General features: G+C 43.7%; 1 protein-coding gene across 1 annotated transcript in view; it reads left to right on the plus strand.

Moving 5' to 3' along the window:
• The window catches only part of sema3fb (sema domain, immunoglobulin domain (Ig), short basic domain, secreted, (semaphorin) 3Fb), a 59,426-nt gene that overhangs the window by 23,170 nt on the left and 14,911 nt on the right, over nucleotides 1-21,345 (plus strand). Inside the window, 7 exon segments of the mRNA XM_051074520.1 lie at nucleotides 13,268-13,428; nucleotides 13,793-13,855; nucleotides 14,372-14,491; nucleotides 15,871-15,960; nucleotides 17,678-17,771; nucleotides 20,427-20,546; nucleotides 20,802-20,941. Of these exon segments, the coding sequence (XP_050930477.1) occupies nucleotides 13,268-13,428; nucleotides 13,793-13,855; nucleotides 14,372-14,491; nucleotides 15,871-15,960; nucleotides 17,678-17,771; nucleotides 20,427-20,546; nucleotides 20,802-20,941 (788 nt within the window).

The following is a 21,345-nucleotide window of genomic DNA, read 5'->3' on the forward strand; positions in this document are numbered from 1 at the left end:
TTATCTCTACATGTGTGAGAGAGACAGAGGGATGGAGTCCAAGAAGGCATGCACACACACACATTCATCTCTCTCTGTAACCCACTCTGCCTCCTTCTCTCTCTGTCCATCTCCTCCGGTTATCAGGCTGATTTTATCACCCTGTTAGCTGCAGGGAGATTACCAGTGACAAACTGGGATGGCTAAATCGGCTTGGTAAACTCGCTGACCCTGCAAACCCCCACACCCGCCACCCCCCTGAGCCACTATCTCCTTAACACCACCTTACATGGGCATAGAGCATGGTCTGCCAAAATAACAGTCTTAACACAGATAAAGCTCTAAGGATCCATCGAGGTAAAAACTATATTTAAACGATGAATTTACAAAAAAAACCTGAATCAGGCCGTGGCACACATACACTAACCCAGTGCAAATGCTGAATAGAGGAGAAGAAACAGACTTTGTTGCTGCTGAAATTGCTGCTCCTAAACACAGGTACAGATTAGGGTTAGGGTCATGAGAACATGTAGATATTAATGTGAACTTTAAAGCAAGGTTTTTACATCTACTGAAACAGAAGTTCTGAAAAGACCAAGAAACATAAATTGGTCAGTTGGGGACAACCTCTCCCACCAGATAGATTCCTCACGTCTTAAGGGAACCTATTATCTCGTTCTGACTCAGAAAGAGGATAAGAGTGCAGAGCCTTAGAAGGCCCTTTAAAACTACCATGGTTTATGAAAGGCAGGCTTATAGCATCAGAGAGCACAGTGGAATCAGTGACTTTTGGTCTTTGCTGTCTTGTAACCTTTCGATGGGTCTCCCTTAGTGACTGCCCTAAATATGCTGGTTCAGAAGAGGGTTAGGGTCAAGTTATGCTTAAAAAGAACAGAACTAGTTTGTACAATGTGTCAGGTACCTGCCGTCATAGAGTCAAGAATAAAAAATGAGAGCTGGAGAGAGACGTATGAACCCTCCTTTCTCACCTCAACACATCTGGCCAGTTATAGCATAGCATGAGGTGGGCAGTAATGTCGGCTGGTTTTGGAATGTTACCAAAATGGTCAGGAACAGACCCCCGCAATCTGACAATTGAAAGGTGTAGGGAGAAGGAGGTTTCTGGAATTAGACCATATTTGACCATTTAACATATTGGCAGCTTTAGCCCTGTCACCCTCCATTCCCATGGGAGCACGTGTTAGGGGTGCAGTCCATTTGGGGCTTACCCTGGCTGACGGGCTCAGTGAGGCAGCGGCAGCCGAAAACACAAAGCTGTTTATAAAAGCCTAATCACCTTCATTTCAGATGAGCGCCCTTTAAAAAGAGAAAGGAAGTGATGAAGCAAAACGAAATGACGCCGCTGATGTACACGTGGAAAGATGGGATTTGGCTTCTAATCCCTCTTCCTGTGCCCAAGGCCTGGGAATCAGGGGCACATCGGAACTCAAATGATCACCTGCCTCTTTTCAAAGTGGGTATGGACAAGAGGGATGTCCCATAAGCCTCCTGCTTCCATCAACATCATCTGCCTCGTGTCAAGTATGACTGATAATAGGCCAACAAAGCTTATTGTGGCGAATAAAATGGCAAAGGCTTTCCAACCCACAACTTCTCCTCAACTCTCCTGCTGCCCCCCAAGAGACAGGAAGAGAAGTGCTGAGGTGGCATGCACTTACCCACGGTGCAAGAGCAGTGGGAGTCTGGTGGGAGGAAGAGACCTGGAGGAGAGCCACAATGGCTGCTGTCACAATCTGTCCTGCCTTCCTGTCATTCTGAGGAAGGGGATAGAACAACTGGCCTCCCACACTGTGACCCCACACTGGCTTAACAAATAAGGCATTCATAGCCACAGGGCATGATAGTGGGCCACTGGTGTCACATACATGAGGGTGCCTTATCCTGTGTCTGTTCAATTGTAAATCTTCCACCGGCCTGTCAGGATGTACCTGAGAGACACAGAGATGTATTGTCGCATTGAGACATTTCTCAGTGCTGCCTGAAATAGTTCTCTCAGTGGTGGGTTCTGATTGCCAAGAAAGCATTTTCCTTTTAATTCAGTGCTTTCTGGGAGATGGTGCTCCATTGATACAAATAAAACTATGACTTACTTTCCCTCCTTGGATGGAAACTACTTGGAAATTCTCAATGGTAAGACTGCAGAGGATGCAGACTTACTTTTCCAGAGCACAGTGTGGAAAACAGTTGGCAAGGAGTCGATAGCAAAAAAGAGAAAATTGAAAACCTCAGCTTGAAGTCAGCCCATGGCAGCTTAAACTTGACTTTTTGATGTAATTTGTTGTTCTCTGTCATACCAGAAATATCACACAAAGATCATCATTTAATAATATTTATGAGATGCAGTGTCATTCATGATGAAAAGCAAACATTTTTTAATGGCAACCCCTGAGCAGATTCTTCCAAATATGACAGATCCACTGTAGTGCAGCCATTAAAAATCACTTTGTAGCTGACATTTGACAGCAGCTTTCAGTAAGTTTGAACACAACTGAACTCAGCGGCTGACTGTGTGGTATTAAATGCCAAGAGACAGTGGATTAATTCAGATTTAATGGGTTACTGCCCGTTAACAATCTTTCAATCTACCTCACATTCCTATATCTGTCCTAGTTCTGTTCCTGGTTAAGCACAGCAAGGTTTCAGTATATTTTTCAACATTCCCATTGAGCCTGTGTTTAAGACTTCTCCATTTTCACAAGCTTTAACATTTAACAAAGAGAGGGAGAGAGACACTGAGAGAGATCCATCTTCATAACAACAAGGCTATTCTGGTCTCATAGCTGACTGTTCCTCCCAGATGCACACATCCTCTGGAACCAGACAGCAGAACCAGAGACGGCCAGAGTGTGTCTCTACCTCTGAGTGTGTCCAGTTATGTGGGGATTATGGTCTGACACGAAGCTGAGGCATGCCAGGTTAAGATAAGGGAGGCTAAAGGTAACAGGGCTCTTTCAGTCAGAGCTTTATGTTTAGTCTTTGTTGCTGCTGCTCCTCAAAGTTCTTCTGCTAATTCTTCAGCGCTTCGTCTTTCTTCCTCTCATATGAACACTTGAGTGCATGCTTGCCTGCCACCTCCTCTGGCTTCTGTACTAAATCAGCATTAAAATGAATTTACCATGCTAAATGCACTCAGGAAACCAGAGGTATGCACATAACTGTGGCTAGACAGATACCATATACCCGTGATTCATTGGTTCACAGGGTGTAGTAATTTACAATGGTAGTGCATGTGGATCTCCACTGAGCTAGAACTCAGGGCTAGGAAGTGTTAAAGCAATGGCTGAGAGGTTACAACCATGAGACAGTCAATCATGTTCGACATACACTCTCCCTCTCTCTTTCCCCTGTTGATCACAGACTCATTGCGATTCTGGACAGGCCATCCAGTAATGCCACTTTACCTCAGGCAATCCCTGTTTCCTGATTCCACTCAGGCTGAGGAGAGATAACCCTGACCCTGAGCTAATCCCAGATTAAACCAGAACATAAAGAGCTGCCACTGCTGCCCGGCGACCTCTGACCTCCTCGTGTCTCCTGGCTCAAGCTGCAGCAGCCCTGCTGACCAGTACTCACCAGCAAAAGCAGGTTTTAATCAAGCGAAGACCAGTGCAGTTTAGGACATTTATAAAATTTAGAATAATCCAATGAGCTCAGGAGGATGGAAGCAGAAACCAGTAACTTCTTTACTAGAATCTCTTGTGGCTAAAAAAAAAAAAAAAGAGAGAGAAACTGATTCACAACTGCAGTTGGTATGTATGCAGGAGTTGACATGTGGGATGGGAATGAAGCAAGATGTGTCACTGTCGAGCTGGAGACTGTTAATAAAACATATGTCCGTTAAAACTGAGCCATGTTTGTGCAGATGTGTGCGATTAGATCAAGACTCTCTTGGGAGGATCTCCTTCCCTACTAGTTCTCCACATTTCATATCCTCCTCAGCTGGACCTCCACTTTTATATGTTTCTACTGGATTGAGAGAGAAAGGTGTTCACTTGTTTGGAAGGAGGATACAATGCTGGACCAGCAGTACACACTACTGATTTAAAATGTATTTGGGATCCTACTTTGAGGTCTAAACAGCACCTCTTGAAAATGTTGTTGTTCATCCGATTCTGTACCAGAGCACATCTGTCTGCTGTTACAAGAGTTTACATGAAAATGGAGACAAATGTGGACCTCCTCCCCACCTCCTTACCCCCTCTGCCTGTCCATCAGCATGCTGGGCTTGGCAGGCAACAGGAGAGGGGCTTAGGTGATGGGAGCCAGAGGCCCTCTGATAAGGCCATCTCTCTGCATGAGAGCTCATCAGATCTGACAGTGAATACAAATTGGTGCCATTAGCAAGTGGGGAGGTGGATGGAGGAGGGGGCGTGGCACTCGAGCGGCTACTAATTATAGAGCGCTTGAGCCCCCCCCCACCAGGGTCGGCAGGGGTGTGGTGGGGGCACAGGAGGAGATACAGTGGTAACGAGGTGGTGATGGCGATAAACAGTAAGGTGTCACATCTCACATTGACACACAGCATCATGGCGCAACTTCTGGATACCATGAGGTCAGGAACGGTGATTAATGATGTGTGATACAGGAGCCTTTTTAGCGTGTATCCATTATGATGGATCACATTCAACATATGTTGAGACAAGAGAGGGTCACACCTTTTCCCCAGTGAGGGTGCTCACAGCAACAGAATACAAACAACTTGCCACGAATAGCCAAGTAGATTCACTTGACTGTTTTAACGGCCGGTAAAGTCTGCTTTCCCTCTCCAAAACCAACATTCTGAAATTGTGACCTCACACACGCAATTGGCCGGGAATGCGGAGGTAAAAAACATACACAAGATTACTCTCTCAAGCTCTCTTTTATTTTTATTTTATTTTTAGTTTATTTCTTAGCGCAACAACTTGTGCTGCTTTTCATATTTTGAGTGAAATGCTGTGAATGTTTTTGAGAGAGTTGTCAAAAAGTGTGCAGCATTATCCCTATTTAAACAGGAATCACATCTTGCTCACTTCTGTGATGGCATGCTTTTCACACTGCCTTCAAATCTAGCCATTCAGAAGACCACAACACTTTTTCCTTCACATTTGGTTGGACAATATCTCATATGCACTAGTTCGCTTCAAGCATATCTACATCTTAATTGTTGTTACGTTTTCTTTAAAGCAAATATACACTGAAATAATTTTATTGTTCCTAAACTGAGATGGATAAGAATGATTTCGAGTAGTATACAAATTAAATTACAAGTGAGGATTCCAGTAAATTAAACAGTATTTTCTGTTTTGCAATAACTGCAGAGTAGGTTTGTGTCATGGCTTGTTAATTTAAAAGTTTGAAGTAAGATGATAGCGAGTAATGTCGCTTTTGTTGATGCTTTGTATGTATGAGGCAGGTGTGTGCACAGGCATGCTGTTATGTCTGTGTTTTCTCCCCTAGCAGCAAGCTGCAGAGCCTGTCTCTTCACCAAGAGGCAGACACACACAGAGGATGCAGCGAAGCTTGACTGCAGCTCAGAGAGCACATCACAAAAGATTACCTTTCCTCTGTGGGGCCGAGCTCTTTGGCATTAGCAGCGGGTCAGATCATATCTCTGGATCTTGTGCCCTCGCATATTTGTTATCTGCTGAATGACGCGTCCTATCTGATGTGGCATAGTGGCCGAGCCTCTGACCGCTTTTATTATCCTCCGCCCCACGGAGTGACTAAGCCGAGGCGAGCAGCTGCTGCAGCGTTTGCATGCTGTTATCGTTCCTTTTCATTTAGCAGCGCAGCTAACCTCATACCCACTCTACAGTAATCACACAGGCATTCTTTAACAACTGTGTCACTTCTCTACTGGCTTTGAAGCGCGCAGCTTACACAAACCCAAATAACTCATGAAAATGTTTGACATGAAGACAAGTTGTGTTGAAAGAGGCTGATGACGGAGAGTGAAGGAAGGCACTGTGGGCCCTGAGAGTCACTGATTAGAAGAGACTCTGCTTCCAAGATAGCAGTGCAGGTGCCTTGGGTTAGCCTTCCAGCGGCCACACACTTGTCCAAATGCAGGAAAGGGTTCTTTAATCTCCATCTTCATGTTTGTGAGCTCAGTGATTGCCCCTATATTAGGCACTTCCTTATCATGCAGATACAGGAAATCACTGCTAGAAAGTTGTGCTAGATTAAGATAAGAGAGAGAACTGCAGCCGCTCTCAGATATGGGCATCTGGATATAAGCCAACTCCATTCCTACTGTGTAAATTCTAAATCCTCTGACTTTTTTTTACACATCTGAAAAAGCATTGTCACATCTGATGGAATTTGCACACAAAATCTGTGTACAAGAAATACTTGTTTTTTTTTTTTTTTTTTTTTTACAGCTTTGTCTGACACTTTGTAGAAGTGCAAATCATTACACCCAACAGTTAAATACCTCACAGAAAGTCAATATTTAAACATTTAAGTTGCAACTTAGAGAGGTGATTACTGAAAAAATATTAATTTCCTGTAACTAAGTAGTAATTTTCCCAACTTATTTCAATCAGACTAAAGCATTACCCACAGACAAGCCAAGAATATTCTCTCACTGCCAACACTTGGCATGTTTATAATAAATACATAAATAAAAATCTGCTGAAGCAACATTACAGTAGGATGAAGACAGATTGGCACAGATCACACAGCAGATAGCAGCAGCAGTGCGCTTAGTCTCACCCTGCCTTTCAGGTTCATCTCCACTTTCTTGGCAAACACAATAAACAACCAGGGCAACTGTGCCCAAGAGAACAAATACACCTTGCCTGTGTATCTGTAGGTCAAAGACACTTAAGAATATTTCACTGACTAAAACATGTACAGATTAATAAAAAACTTCCATATGGTGATGCTTGTCATGTCAAGTAAATCTCTTAAACCTGTGGCGCTGTCGCCTGTGGTGTCCCAACTCATTACCGCACCTTGTTAAAAGTTGACCCAAGTGCCAACCAGACAGATTTCCCAAAGAAAAGTCTCTCAAGCTATTTTGTGCAGAGCTCCATCATTGCAGTTGAAATGAAGTGTGTCTTCTGAGAACTAATATGACTGTCTTAACTGGAGTTTTCCCCCTCTGCATTGACAGCATTCAAAATATTTGGCCAGGATTCCTGACAAGCACTGCCTTTGATGTGTGAGAGCATGCCACCTCTCCCGCCCCCTCTTAAACACCCTAATTATCACTCCTGCCACTCCAGTGTGTGTGAACTAACACACCTCTCTCTGGCGGGTTAGAAACTGCCTCGGGACACTGCTCAGGTAGCGCAGCTTATTTGTGATGTGCCAGGGGCAAACGAGGTATTTCTGTCACTTTTCTTACACTACTTTAGAAGACTGAGCCAAACCTTATTTAACACCAGTCTTTGCAATTTAGAGTCAAATAGATCTTGTGTGTTGCAGCTCGTATTGCTTCGCTCTCATCTTGCTGTGATCCTCAGATAGAAGAGCGGGTTGATACAGTGGCTGCAGTTTCTAATTATCAGCCACACGTTCAGCAGGGGAAAACCACAGACCCGTGAAGTGAGCAGGTGATTGCTACACACTTCGCTCCACATTGCTCATCGCTCCCTTCCTGTTCAGCGTCAGGGCAACAGACCGCAAACTTTTGTCTCTTCCCATCACCATCCCCCATCCTCCTCTTATACCTTCAGTAATTCTCTACAAGGAGTACTAGTGCAGGCTTCAAGCAGCAACACGCTCTGCACTGTCACTGGCCTGCACTTTTAATTTACCCAATTTGAAACCAGAGAAATATGCAATGGGGTGGAACACCCATATCAGTGTCATGTAGCGAGTGTGCGCTGCGCTGTTGAGTGCCAGGATGTGTATTTACTCTCTCTCGATTCTCTCTCTTCGATGTTTTGTTTAAACACACACTCTGCAGTTTTCCGTGATCCAATCACTTACCCGTTGCTTCTCGTGAATTTGCCAGGAAAGTTATGAGTGGGGTGGGCTGTGTACTGTTAAGTCATGCCGGATGCAGTAATTGCTCCCCTAAATGAGAGGAAGTTCTAACGTTACCGAAGCGCGCGGCAGAATAGGATACATTAACAGCTGAATATGATACATAAAATCCAGTCTCCTCTTTCCCCTGTGTCACAGAATGGTGGGAAATCATTTCATATAAGACAGCATTAGCCGGTGAGGCTTTCTTATTTCTGGAGATCTGATCTTGAGAGTGCACGGCATGCCAGTGAACTTTTCCTGTCCAAACATATTTCCAAAGTAAACTCGGCCCGTTGGCTATTAATTTAAGATGGAGAGATATGCTATAACATGCAGGCCTGCAGCCCCGGAGATCACCGTCAGCAGCCAAGTATTCTCTCAGGAGGAGGAGGGCTGGCTCCATCTGACAGTGAGGCATGTCTCTCCTCTATGTTTCTATACCTCATTTAACCAGGCAAGCTTACAAGAATACATTCTTATTTATAATGGTCTGAGCAAGGGGCTGCAATAGGATGGTGGACCACAGCCAGCACCTCCCAGTTCAACCATTATATTGTACTACAGACCACTGACCAGCTCCACTGCAGCAGCCGAGGGTTTAGCATGAAACCCACTGCAAACACCAATGTATGAAGTTAGTATGTGCACTGGAGAACAGTGCTGCATTTACCAAACTATTCTCATACACTGAATGAAGAACTCTGTCTCAAGAAATGCATCAAATAAATGCAATGAAAGATGTAGGCCAATAAATAAAATAAACCATCTGTGTACTTTTAGCTATTTGGCTCCTTGCTTTACTGTTGGCCCATTTTCAGTGCTACTGGATAGACTAGACTTCCCTGCTTAGACAATCAGTATTTTTTTCATACAAACACCATATTTTTTGTTGAGATTTTGCAGTTCTGCACACAGGTGGAGATATCCAACAACTGACCTCTCAACTTTAAACTGTGAGCATTTAAGGTGCTACAGCCAGGTAGTAATGTTGTATGTAAGACTTTTAGGCATGGTGTCTGTGAGGATTAAGAACTTTTTTTTAAGAGTTTAGGTCCATAGAGAGTCTCATAATTATTCCCTAGAAGGATCTCTACATGTATTGTATGTACATGTATGCTCAAGACTATGAAAAGACCCCCAACCTATTATCTTTTAAGTTGGTGTAGAGAATCAGTGTTTCGAAACTATAAACATTGGCCAGTGAGAGAGTTTTTTGGGCCAGTCAGTCAATTTGACATTGAATCAACTGGGATTGGCTCCAGCCCCCTAATGGCCTTGCAGGGGATATGTAGGTTAATATAATGGATGGGTATAGTGGATGGATATCATTTATCATTAATGACTAAAACTCAGTAACCACCACCATTACAAAATATGCTCATCAGTAGTACAAATGCACTTGGATCTAAACCTCAATGTTGTTGCTTGCGGCTTAATTTGGCTTTGCAAAACCCTGTAGGATTATTGATTTGTTATTGATGAATGGCTCAGCACATTAATCAGAAACATTTTTTTCTGTTCTTTGTAAAATATTGATTAATTTTTACCTCTTTAAGCCTCTGTTAATAATAAAGTAAACATCTCTTTGGGAAAACTGTTAACAACAATTTTACATCTGAAACATGACAAGGGGCCCCAGGTAGCTGATGTTTTTTTTTGCAGGTTAGTTTAAATAACTTGTACAGTACAGTGCTTATTTTACTTTCAACAACTGGTTATTTTATCTTCCCTGCACATCATGTGAGGAGCTGTGCTGGCTTTGTGTCTCACAAACGTGTGCGATCTGTAGCCCTGCACAGCATTGAGCAGTTGGCTCTGATTGCTAACATTAAACTAGAGCGTGTTCAAGACTCATCTTACTCAGCTCCCTGTCTGGCACAAACCTTTCCTGCAGCCAGTGCAGAGTGTTGAGTTGTGGGAACCAGCGGCACCTTGAGATGGTGGGAGAGAGGAGAAGATTGTCTGAGTTCAGCAGACTGAGGAGAATGGACCGTATTGCCTCTTGCTAGTGGACTTAGAGGTCTGAGCTCCAGCTCCTCTGTAATTACATTATTTTCTGCACACTATGACATGCACTAATGTGCACAAGGACAAAGATGGAAAACAAGAAAAAAAAGAGAGATCTCATACACTGACTTATTCTTATTTCCCTGCAAGTGCAGGCGTGCTAGGATAAGAAAGTAAGTGAATGAGTAAAGGGAGAGACATTGAGTGCGAGGATCAGGTTCCCTCACCGGTTTACTTTCACCTCTAATAGAGCCATTGCCATTCCACTGGGGGGGAAGCAGTGCAGTCCCGAAACAAAGCCCCCGCTGTGTGTGCGCAGACCCCCCAGAGTGAACCTAAACCGTGCACGCAGTAATGGGCTACTTTAAGAGTTTATCTGGCTCTAATAGACACACTTGTACACTGCTCCCAGCCTCTAAATCTCCAGGATAAGTCTGTGTGTGCGGAAAATGCTGTCATGCCCTAATGTGGCTGACAAAGAGCACAGTAGTTCAGCCTTTCTGAGCCTTTCCTGTTTGAAATTGTAATCTCCTACTGCGAGTATGTAGCTGTGTCTGGGAAACAGTGGATTTAGTGCACACTTCAATCGTGTCTGAGCTCAATAAAATGTGACTGGTTGAATAGCTCAGTGATGTTTTCCAAATTTAACTACCCTTTGTTTTTGGTTATTTGAAGCGTAGTGCCAGCTCTTCATATGTGTTACTGACAAAAAAACAAAGCCAAAACCTTCTTGTGCTTCCTTTTGGGAATCACCACACGTTTTAACACAACCCCAAAAAGTCCTCTTTAATCTTTTCAGCATAAACAACACAGGAGCCTCTCCTCAGCTTCATCCTTGAGCAGCTCAGTCTCTCTGCATGTCTGTCCAAGCTGATTGTGACTGGGTGTTTGCCTGGCACCAGCCTCAGTCCAGGGACCTGCTGGGCTGGTTTCCGCAGGCGGCTTGACCTCCACAGCAGTGTGGCAGCCGAGCTCAGTCTGCTTCTATTATGCGTCTTCCATCAACATTTCATACGAGCACAATGCCATGTGCCCCTGCCTGAGGCGAAGGCTGACTTTGGGACTGAGCTGAGAAAGGCTGACAGAATAGGGAATGATGTCTACTTGCTTGAACACCTTTTTTTCTCTTTTCTTAATCCACGGTGAGAAGTTTCAACACTTTCATATCAGAAGGCCCAGTGGCATTTAGACTTTGGCAGGAGCTCCAAATGTAAATCCTGTGTAGCCTTAGCCTCTACAGAGCCCTAAAAAGTCTTAAATTGTTGAAAATACTTCAGCACTGTCATAATGACAGAGCAAGGGGAGTGCTGTATGTGTGAATTCTTCAACAACACCATCATCTAACATGCATAGCTCTCTGTGATGTAGGCCACATTACAATTAGATATGGTGGATTAGCTGTGAAGACATTCCATTAGAGTTGATTACAGTGAGCCATGTTTTTACAGTGATGTAGAATTTGGACACATGGGGAGAATACTCAGACAAGACTATCTGTGTATTATCAGATGATTGTGGGATTAGATTACATGTTTTTTTCTTGATGTGCAGCTTTGTATAGGTGTGTGTTGTTGCTACGCATTGTTCGCGTTCCTTCTTCGGCTGACAGATGGTCCCATCCAGCTTCTCTCCGACAACAAACACACACTGAAGAGTCGCTGACAACCTGCTTCAGGAAGGGCTTCGACTGGCCCTCGAAATATTTGTGTGTGTGTGTACAATACGTTCTTATCCGGTCCTGTGTGTTGCCCTCTATCCACACATACACACGCACACACACACATAAACACAGTCCAGAGTGTACTGGGACTCATCATTCAACTTAAGCCTCCAACACAAATAATCACAGGGCCTGACCACATGTTGCAGCTCCTCTGCACTGGGCTCTGACAGCTGTCAATCATTCTGCTGACCTGTAAACATTCCTCTGGTGGGCACAGTTATTAAATCAAACTGTACAAATATAGCAAATCTAATGCTATTAATCTTTGCTTATTGACGTAACCCCGTGTTAAATTTAGATCTGGCTGGAAAGACTGGTAATATCAGATTCCATAGGGAGACTGTTTAAAAAGGTCTCTAGATGGTGTTTATTTTAAGGCCCAATGGTGGACATGTTGATGGCTTTGCATGCTTTAGTGTCCTGGCCTCTTCCTCAGAAAACCACCTAACAACCTCACAGGAATGTTTCTCTGTAACTTCAAACACACACTGAATATGACTGCACGCACAGAGCTCACAAAAGATTAGTGGTTATTTATCAACTGTCTGAAACATTTTCAAATCTCGAGACGATACCTATTTTTAAAAGTCTGTGGTGTTGAATTGAAGGTTTGACACCCCACGTTGACTACATTTCACACTTCCTTCCTTGAGTTATATACTGGCACAACCCCTGTTCTGATATATCAAATGTAAACAGTCAAACAAAGCTAACTGTATTTGACAGTTTATCTTCTGGTTTCTCTCTGCCACATTTTTGGCTGCTAAATCAACACAAAAGAACTCGGGGTAACCTCAAAGTGTGGTTCCCTGTTTCAGCTCTCTGTGGTCTGTTGGCTGTAGAATAAAACTAAACAGTGAAACTGGACTTTCCTGCTGTTTGAGCTGAAACCCTCGGTGTTTGTCCAACAATATGTGAATGCCACCCTCTAATGCCTCTCCCCTATAGATAGTGGGGGAGTGTGTTTGTCTATGGCGTGGCATGGGGCCTTTGCTGTCTTAGCAGTGGCCTCATTGCCCTGCCTGTACATAGCTGCTGAACCAAGAAGAACATATCAAACAAACACTCCAACACAGAGCTGGAGGAAGATTAGGTTACTCTCAACATGAGGGGACGTGTTGACTGCATTGTGCTACCAGAGGCATATACTCCTCTGACCTTCAGAGAGTTGTGTCCAAACGGGGATGGAGGAGTTTAAATCCATCTGAACTCAGTATGTGCACTTTACCGTATATATGGAATGATTTCGTAATAAACATTATATCTAACTGTCATACTGTCTGTTCATCCTGACTTCTGCACGGAAGTAACAGACAGCCGATGATGAGAGACTTTCTAGATCTTCTGATCCACTCAGGAGGTATTAAGCCATCAACACAGTGTGACAGACACTCAGTAGCACTTGTCTCTAATGTGCGGTGTTAAGTTACAGCCGTGTTGGTGGAAAACCATCAGATAACTCCACACGGGTATGCAGGAGTGGCATGAGGAATGTGTCAGTTGTGCATGCATGTGTGGGGGAAAATGTGCATGTGCACCACAGCTGTCATTAATGGATATGTTTCTGTCTCCAAACAGAGCTGAGATCAACCGGTACCGCTCATCACTTCGCCTACCTCCTCAACACGTCCGATTACCGGATCCTACGTATGGATGAAGACCATGACCGCATGTACGTTGGCAGCAAGGACCACATCCTGTCCCTGGATCTCCATGATATCAACAAGGACCCACATATCGTAAGACCATTCCCATTCTCCATCTCCCTTTAACTCTGACTCTAGCCCCTTAAATGGGCTGTTACGCTGGGATGAAGCAAGCGCTTTTACCTCAGTGCTCAAAGCAGCTGCCCCCAGGGCAATATGTTCTGTTCTACTGCCCCAGCAGCAGCCATTTTGGTTAGCTCACATTTAGTTTTTATTGGAGTGATTTTTTGGGGGGGTTATTAAAACACTGTAATTGGGTTATGACAATCCTAAAAGGACTAATATTAGCCTGGGTGGATATCCCTTTTGCAGTTTTAGCCCCAAAATCTCATAAATACCAATGATGTATGACGGGCTGGGCTGTAACCATAAAATGTCCTCTGTTCCCCCCTTGCAGATCCACTGGCCAGTGTCCGAACGAAGAAGGATGGAGTGCCTTGTGAGTGGGAAGGACGCCAATGTAAGTATGCGTGTTGACAGCATGCTCAACCTCGGCAGCGTCGTGCAGCTGCGATGATTTCCATCAACTTGATAGCTTGAAAAAATTAAATATACACATTTTCAAATGCATTGCATTCAAAGCATACAGCTACCTCCACTGTGCCTATATATACTAATTCAAGGAACCTGTTTAAATAGCACTCACCTGTGGGGTTCAGACTTGGCCCAGTAAAAACGCTGGTTCCCTTCTGTCTAGCCAAATAGACAGGAATGGATTGGAGCTGAGAAGCCCAGTCAATCTCACCATCCTCCTCACTGCCAGGCCAGGGTGGGAGCACAACACCACTGGCTGATAGTTTGATATATTGTCTGAGTATATTTAGAGGCACAGTGTTACTGGTATATTTTTAAATGAGAGTCAGTCAGGCTTAGCTTTCGGTAAATCTGTAGGAGGTGTACCAGTAAAATGAGGCTATGAATGTGCCTATTGGACGTTTATTGCAAGTTAATTTACTACAGTCTTTGTGTTTTCCAGGAGGAGTGTGCAAACTTCATCCGTCTGATCGAGCCATGGAATCGGACTCAGCTGTATATCTGTGGGACAGGAGCTTACAATCCAGTCTGCACGTTTGTCAATCGTGGACGCAAACCTCAGGTTAGGATTGAAGACTTGATAAATGCACAGGCCAAGAAGGTGATCTCTCGGCATCTTCCTCCACCTGCATCATGAATAGCAGCATAGCTCGGCCTCTCTTTTTCTTTCCCTCACCCAACCACTCACTCTCCATCCACCTTACATTAGGTTCACCTTGCAGTGGTTTTCCTCCATCATTAAGCCTGCTCATGGTACCATGTCTCTGCATCTGGCAAAGCAGCCAGCACAGCCTCACCAGCACACAGCTGTCGTCCCCAGTGAGCTGTTAAAGCTACTCTGTTCAGTCTCAGCCCTTAATGGGACCTCTTGAATTTCCTAAACCAAGCCAGGCATCACTACCTCGCCATACACCCCTTTAACACCTCACGCTTCTTTAAATATCACACTTGTTCCCTAATGATGACGAGGGGACTTTTAAAAAAGGGATAAATAAAAAGTAAATTTCCCGCCGGACTCTCCCTGGAGATCACAAAACAGCGCAGAGAACGTGCAGCAGCGAGCGTGCAGCAGCGAGCGTGCAGCAGCGAGCGTAGCTTCCATGAGCCCCTTGTTACATACGGTTCCTACATGACCCCTTTCTAACGAAGGGCTTCCATTCATCCAGTCACCTATCCATCTGCCCCCTTCATGCATCCAACCAGGCCACCCGCCAGCCTCTACCATGTGAGATGTTTGGGTAATTGGGAGTGGGAGCTCCCATTATGGGGTGCCGATGGAATGTTCCAGTTCTAGTCCATTAATGAGAGGGCTGTTATTTTCTCCGTCACACTGAACAGACAGGTCTGAGTCGTCCCCCCCATGAGCACCTTTCTCAGCTGGGCCGGGGAGTTAGCCATGATTGCAAAAACATGGAATGATACACTCTGCACAGATGCATGCACACGCATGTCCTGACTCAGGAAGCTTTTTTTTTGTCATTACTGATCCAACATTCAGATAAATTATTGCCATTTAATTAAACCACTGTAGGGTATGATCTCAGGGTAAGCTCTCTAGTGCTTCAAGTATGAGCCTTGTTTCATTTGTAAACTGTAATTGTTAAATGTTTTGCTTTGGCAGCAGCTTTGAAGGGAATATATGTAGCATACTGTGAGAGCTTTTATTGACACAACCACAGGATAGAGAACTATTATTGTTGCCTTTTCCACCATCTGGTTAAATAAAGTGACACACATTCCCTGCACAATCTTGCGCACACATACATTTTCCTCATGCACTTGCATTTTATTAATTTCTGTAGTATTGGTTTGGGGAGTTTTTCACCATGTCTTGAAGTCAAGACAGACTCAAGCAATCCTTCGAGGAGGGTTAGGAAGGTCCTTGCTCCTTCCTCACCAGTGGCGTAACATCCAGACTGTTGTTGCTGTCTCCTGTTTTAGACGTCCATGTATCTACAGATGGCCCAGGCCAGAGGAAGGGCTAGCCGCGCAGCTGAACCCAGCGCGGTGCACGAGACACTCGGACTAAAGGTGCGATGTGGGCCCTGTCTGCACCGCAGCCCTGCAATACTGCCTGGGCTCGTGGTCACCAGCAGCATGCTCCCTCTCTTTGTGTCTGAGCACATTTGTCAACACCATCATTAACTTGGCCATCGTTTGTTTATCTCCGTAACATTTAGCATGCACCTTTTCCAGTCCGTGCACAATCTTTTTTGTGTCATGTGGAAATGCATTTAATTCCATGTTATTTTCTCATGTGTTTCATTCACTTTCTTTATGTAAGCCTCATTGTCTGAGCACCCTTTCTTATCCGTTCATTGTCCTTTTTGTGCTTTGTGTTTGTGCTAAATGCCATATTTTGCATGAGAGCTGGGTTATCAAGTGGAAATGGCTTCTTAAAATTCTGTTGACTTTTGCTAGGCACAGATTTAATTAAAACGGCTCTCATTCCTGCTCAATGCATGACATATTCATTTTAATTTAGCATATATTTCAAGGAACATGAACCACAGATAGCCGAATCATCCATCCCGCTTATCTTAGACAATGCAGGATGTCCCACCCATCAGTGCTTCAACCCACCGAGCCCCTCCACCTTCTGTAGGAATGTGGTGCAGTCTCTCCCACAGAGGCGGCAGGACTAGTCAGCATCTGACCCACTCCCACAGCAGGCTCTGTTAGCCCAGAGCAAACACCAGCCATCTGTAGCCAACTAGCTGTGCAGCAAAGGAAATAAAAGAGCCGCATACTTGAACATGTCTCCACTGTTTGAGCTCTCCAAGCACTTTGAAACACAAAAAGGCACTTTTAAAGGACGTAAGGGCTTTAGGTGAAGTGGGACACTTTGAAAATGTTGCAACTTTTTTTTCTTGTCTGATTTTTTTTTTTAGATATGTTGCAACTTTTCTGAAGGGTCATGTTTTACAGCAGGGTTGTAAAAACATGTGCAGGGCACAGTTTCCCTCTGGTACACATAAATGTTTGTGACCTTTTTTTACACGTCAACATCTGGCATGGCTGGGAGTGAGCTGCCAGCACCTTCTTATTTGTGTAAGTGGTGATTTTAATCAAAGATGAGTAGGGAATTGCGCAGGGGTGCGTGTATGATCCAGTGAAGTGAGTTTGGCATAGTGCCATATTCTCTCCCCTGCTTTAGTGCTGATGGACAGTGACAGGGATGTCTCCATCTCTGTCCCCGTCGGGAGTGAAAAATGGCGATTGTACATGCTCTGGTCTGTGAGGCGGGGCTACAGGACATGTCATCGCATGCCACTGATTCATTTTCCCCTTCTCTCATACGCAAATTCCTGCCAATCACCTATCAGTGCTTGCGTGCAGTGATGCCATGAGCTGTGAGCATCAGTCATCCAGCCTCCATCCCGGGCTTGTTTTCACTGTGCTGGATTACAGGTGTCAGCAGTAGGCCTGCACAGCCATAGGCACCAAGAAGCTGAGAGATATTTGGCATGCAGCTTATTATGCTGGGAGAAGCGGCTCACGATACGCTGTTTTCCGCAGCAGAGTGGCATGGAGATGGATTAGAAATTCCTCGCTTTTCCCGCATGTATTTTTCTGTATGAACGCACGCTCATTATTCTAATACTTCAACCCCCATCAGGCCGTATAGGTCCCACAGGAGTCAGAGGGAGCACATACGCTGCCTCATTTACCCTCCACATGGGAATCACAGTGACAAGATGAAGAGTGCTGAATTTATTGCTATCTCCATATGATTTTTCCATTTCAGGAAGAAATCTTCCATTTGGAGCCGGGCAGAGTGGAATCTGGGAAGGGAAAGTGCTCCTATGACCCGAAGCTCAACAGCGTGTCAGCTTTGATCAGTGAGTATCATCTGCGTTTGGTCACTTGAGGACACAGGCATGGGCACAGTCTAGCCCAGCTCATTTAAGGTCTTCATAGCAGCGGTCATAACGGCAGTCTCATCCCTTATGAATTCTTCATCTTTTATCTCCTGATTCTTTATATGACCTTCACTCTGCTCACAATTTATGTTTTTTTTTTTGTCAAAAAAGGTCAAGCCAAGTGTCCTTTTACATTCTGCGCCCTGTTTCCCACAGTGAGCTGCTTGGTCTAATCAGCCTAATCATTAAATCTGAAGGAATTTTTCCTTGTTAGGGAGGAGATAGGCACAATAGCATGTGTCTATTAATATGTGAATCTTCCACCAGGGAATTATTGGCTTCCAATCAAAATACGTAGGACATGTTGAGAAAACTTTTTAGTGCTGATATTACTGTTTGAAAAGTAAATATGTCTTTTATTCCCACATTTACCAGGGTTCATACAGTCTTATTTCCCATAAAGCCCTTAAAGTGTTTCCATATGTTTTAATGGTGAAATAATACTCCATATACTCACAAATCATCATATTTACAGGTGGCAAATTAAAGACAAAGCCTGAGTACATGTTAGATAGAGCACTCCACCATCATCATGGTATATTCAAGGAAAGTCACTGGACCAAAAATAAATAAGGTGATTGACTGTATCTCAATTTTCATTCACTATCTATCCATCCTGCTTCAGTAAAATAAGATGTGCCATGATTCAGTGTGGGAAATTGTAACTTATCATCTGTTGTAGTACTCATGAAGGCAGTGTCCTCTGTCCCTCTGCCCAAGGTCACTTAGTCAGGTTCAGACCCCACAGTTGCCACCAGTGAAAGGCGATCTCTCTGCGGGGTGAGACAGTGGGTGTAAATCACTGGCACTGCTTTCCCACATTAGCGCAATGCCAGCTGACCAGTATGGAACCAGTGCTGTCATCCAAGATGGATTTACCCCCCACCTCCACCAGTTAGCATCATACAAGGGACACTGTTGTTAGTGTTGATAAGGATTAAGAACCCTGCACCACAACAATAGATTTACCACTGACCACAAACTGCTCAGCTCTCCACCACATTAGACATCCTATCATCCGTGGACATTTTAATGACATACCATCAATCTCCATATAGCGCTGCTTAGGACCATGACATTGAATATAATGCTGGGAGGACAGTGTTTTTTGTTTCCTTTGCTTTACCTCCTGCTGTCTCTTAACGCCATCCCTTAGAGCTCTGACAGTCACACCTGCTCTCCACTGGGGCCCTGACAGCAGCTGGAGGACCAGCACCTTGCCTTCCTGTGGCTTAACAAGGCTGTTGTGTACATTTGTCAGTCTGCACACATGGATGTGCTCATATTTTATGTTGTTGTGGAGTGCGTGTGAGGGCAGCTGGAGGAAGTTTGACCACTGGTTCTTGTGGTGATATATTTTTTATGTGTCCTGTAATGATTTCCTCCAAGGAAAGAACAATATAAGTTAAGACTACAAGTAAAATAAAGGTAGTACAGTAAATATCCGATGTATTTATTTTAGCTTTTATGGAGAGAGCCAGAAAAAGATATAGTGGTTATATAGTTGGCAGAGATTTACTGGCTATTGTTTCCACAGGAAGTTCCTTGAACGAAATGTGAAAATCTTAATGACAGGTGTAACTAATAGAGATCAGTTTTAAGCCCAGAAAATATATATTTCATTGTTGGAAACAAATTTTTTTGTTCAGTTCACCTGCTGTGCACTGACTTTATTAATCACTATTTGGCATAATTGTTTGAATGACATCTTAACAGGAACTAGTTTATTTATAATACTGTACTATAATACCAGGGCTAGCTATAGTTTCTCTACCCTGCAATAAATGTGCAATCCCTCTCCTTATTTTCATGGGTCATTACTATGTATGTTATGTACCCATCTTTAGAACTTTCGTACAGACTTCTCATTTTAAAATGAATTAGATTGAAACATTAACATGTTACCTGGACACTATTGTAATTTGGCACTATATGAATAAAAATTTACTTGACTTGGCTTCTCAACCACTTACATACTTTTGCAATTATTGTCTGTTATGCTAGTTAGCCACAGGTATTAAAATCTGCTAGTGACAGTCAACTATAAAATCCTTGTGTGTGGCATTGGAGACTAATTGTTTCAAAAATTGCATTTGGTATGATACAGATGTGGTAAATTGCCTATTTTCATTGTAAACTGCATCATGTGCCATGGTAGATTGGAAAGTCTGACAAGCACAGTAACATTACTAAGGGGGACAGGGCTTAGCAAATCAAATGAACACTGATTCCATTCTCCCTGAATTTAATAACAAAGTACAAAGTCCTTTCCAGAAACTGTCTTAACAAACTACAGTTTCACTTTATTTCTTTTCTAGGAACTTTAAGGAAACTAAATAAAGTATGAAAATGTCAATTATGAACAAGGAGATGACAATAACATCATCCTGACCACTAATGTGTAGCTGTTTTTTACGCTGAGTGTCTCTATTGTGGAATGAAGAGTCATGTGATATTCAGCTCTAAATATACTTTTTGAAACAAAAGCCTTGGTATTTTGTGCCAAGGGTGGTGCTGGAATAATGTCAGATTCAAGGAATTTCACTAAACTGAACTGTTTTCTCTCTTTCTCAGATGGTGAACTGTACGCTGGGGTCTATGTTGACTTTATGGGAACAGACTCTGCCATTTTCCGTACTTTGGGGACAAAGACTGCCATGCGAACGGATCAGTATAACTCCAGATGGTTGAATGGTAAATGTCCTATTTAGCCTGTAAATGATACGCAGGGCTTTCATCCAGTTTATACAGCTTTCTTGCATGCGTTTTTAATATACAGTCCAAACAGGGTTCCAAATATATGGCTGAAATGGAAAGATTCTGGTGTTTGCTTATGTTTAGAGTCAATCAACAAAACAGGAAGTGCTGACAGTTTCCAAATGATTTCAGTCAGATATTTTCCCATATCCACCCACCACCTAAACATCTCACCATCTCTTCACCCCGCAGATCCCACTTTCATCCGTGTGCACCTCATCCCCGACAGCGCGGAGAGAAATGACGACAAGCTGTATTTCTTCTTCCGGGAGAAGTCCTCCGAGATGGGACAGAGTCCTGTGACCCAGTCCCGTATAGGACGCATCTGTCTGGTGTGTACACAGTGCAGAGCGCGTTTGTTTTGGGGTGTAAACATAATGAAAAGAAAACCTGAATCGATATGAAAAACAGGCTGGAGTCTCCTGAGGTGTGTCACCCGCTGTGTTTGAATGTTTACGGGTGCAGGACTAGTATTTGGCCAACGCTGACGTGCTGGAATCCACATGTGTCTTTAACCTTCCTGTCTACAATGCATCCCTCTGTCTGTGAGATTGCCCTCTGAGCTCTGACCCCCTGATCTCCTGACCTCTTCTCCCTGGAAGTCCTAAAACACTTGAATCTTTAGTGTATAGAGAAGAGAAAATCTCACCGCCCTTTTTTTTTTTTTTTTTTTTTTAAAACAACTCTTAAAGTCTTTCTCAGTCAAACTAGTTTCCTCCACGAAAGCCTGCATGAA

The sequence above is a fragment of the Lates calcarifer genome, linkage group LG12 (assembly GCF_001640805.2).
Source record: "Lates calcarifer isolate ASB-BC8 linkage group LG12, TLL_Latcal_v3, whole genome shotgun sequence".
In the NCBI taxonomy this organism is placed as follows: Eukaryota; Metazoa; Chordata; class Actinopteri; family Centropomidae; genus Lates; species Lates calcarifer.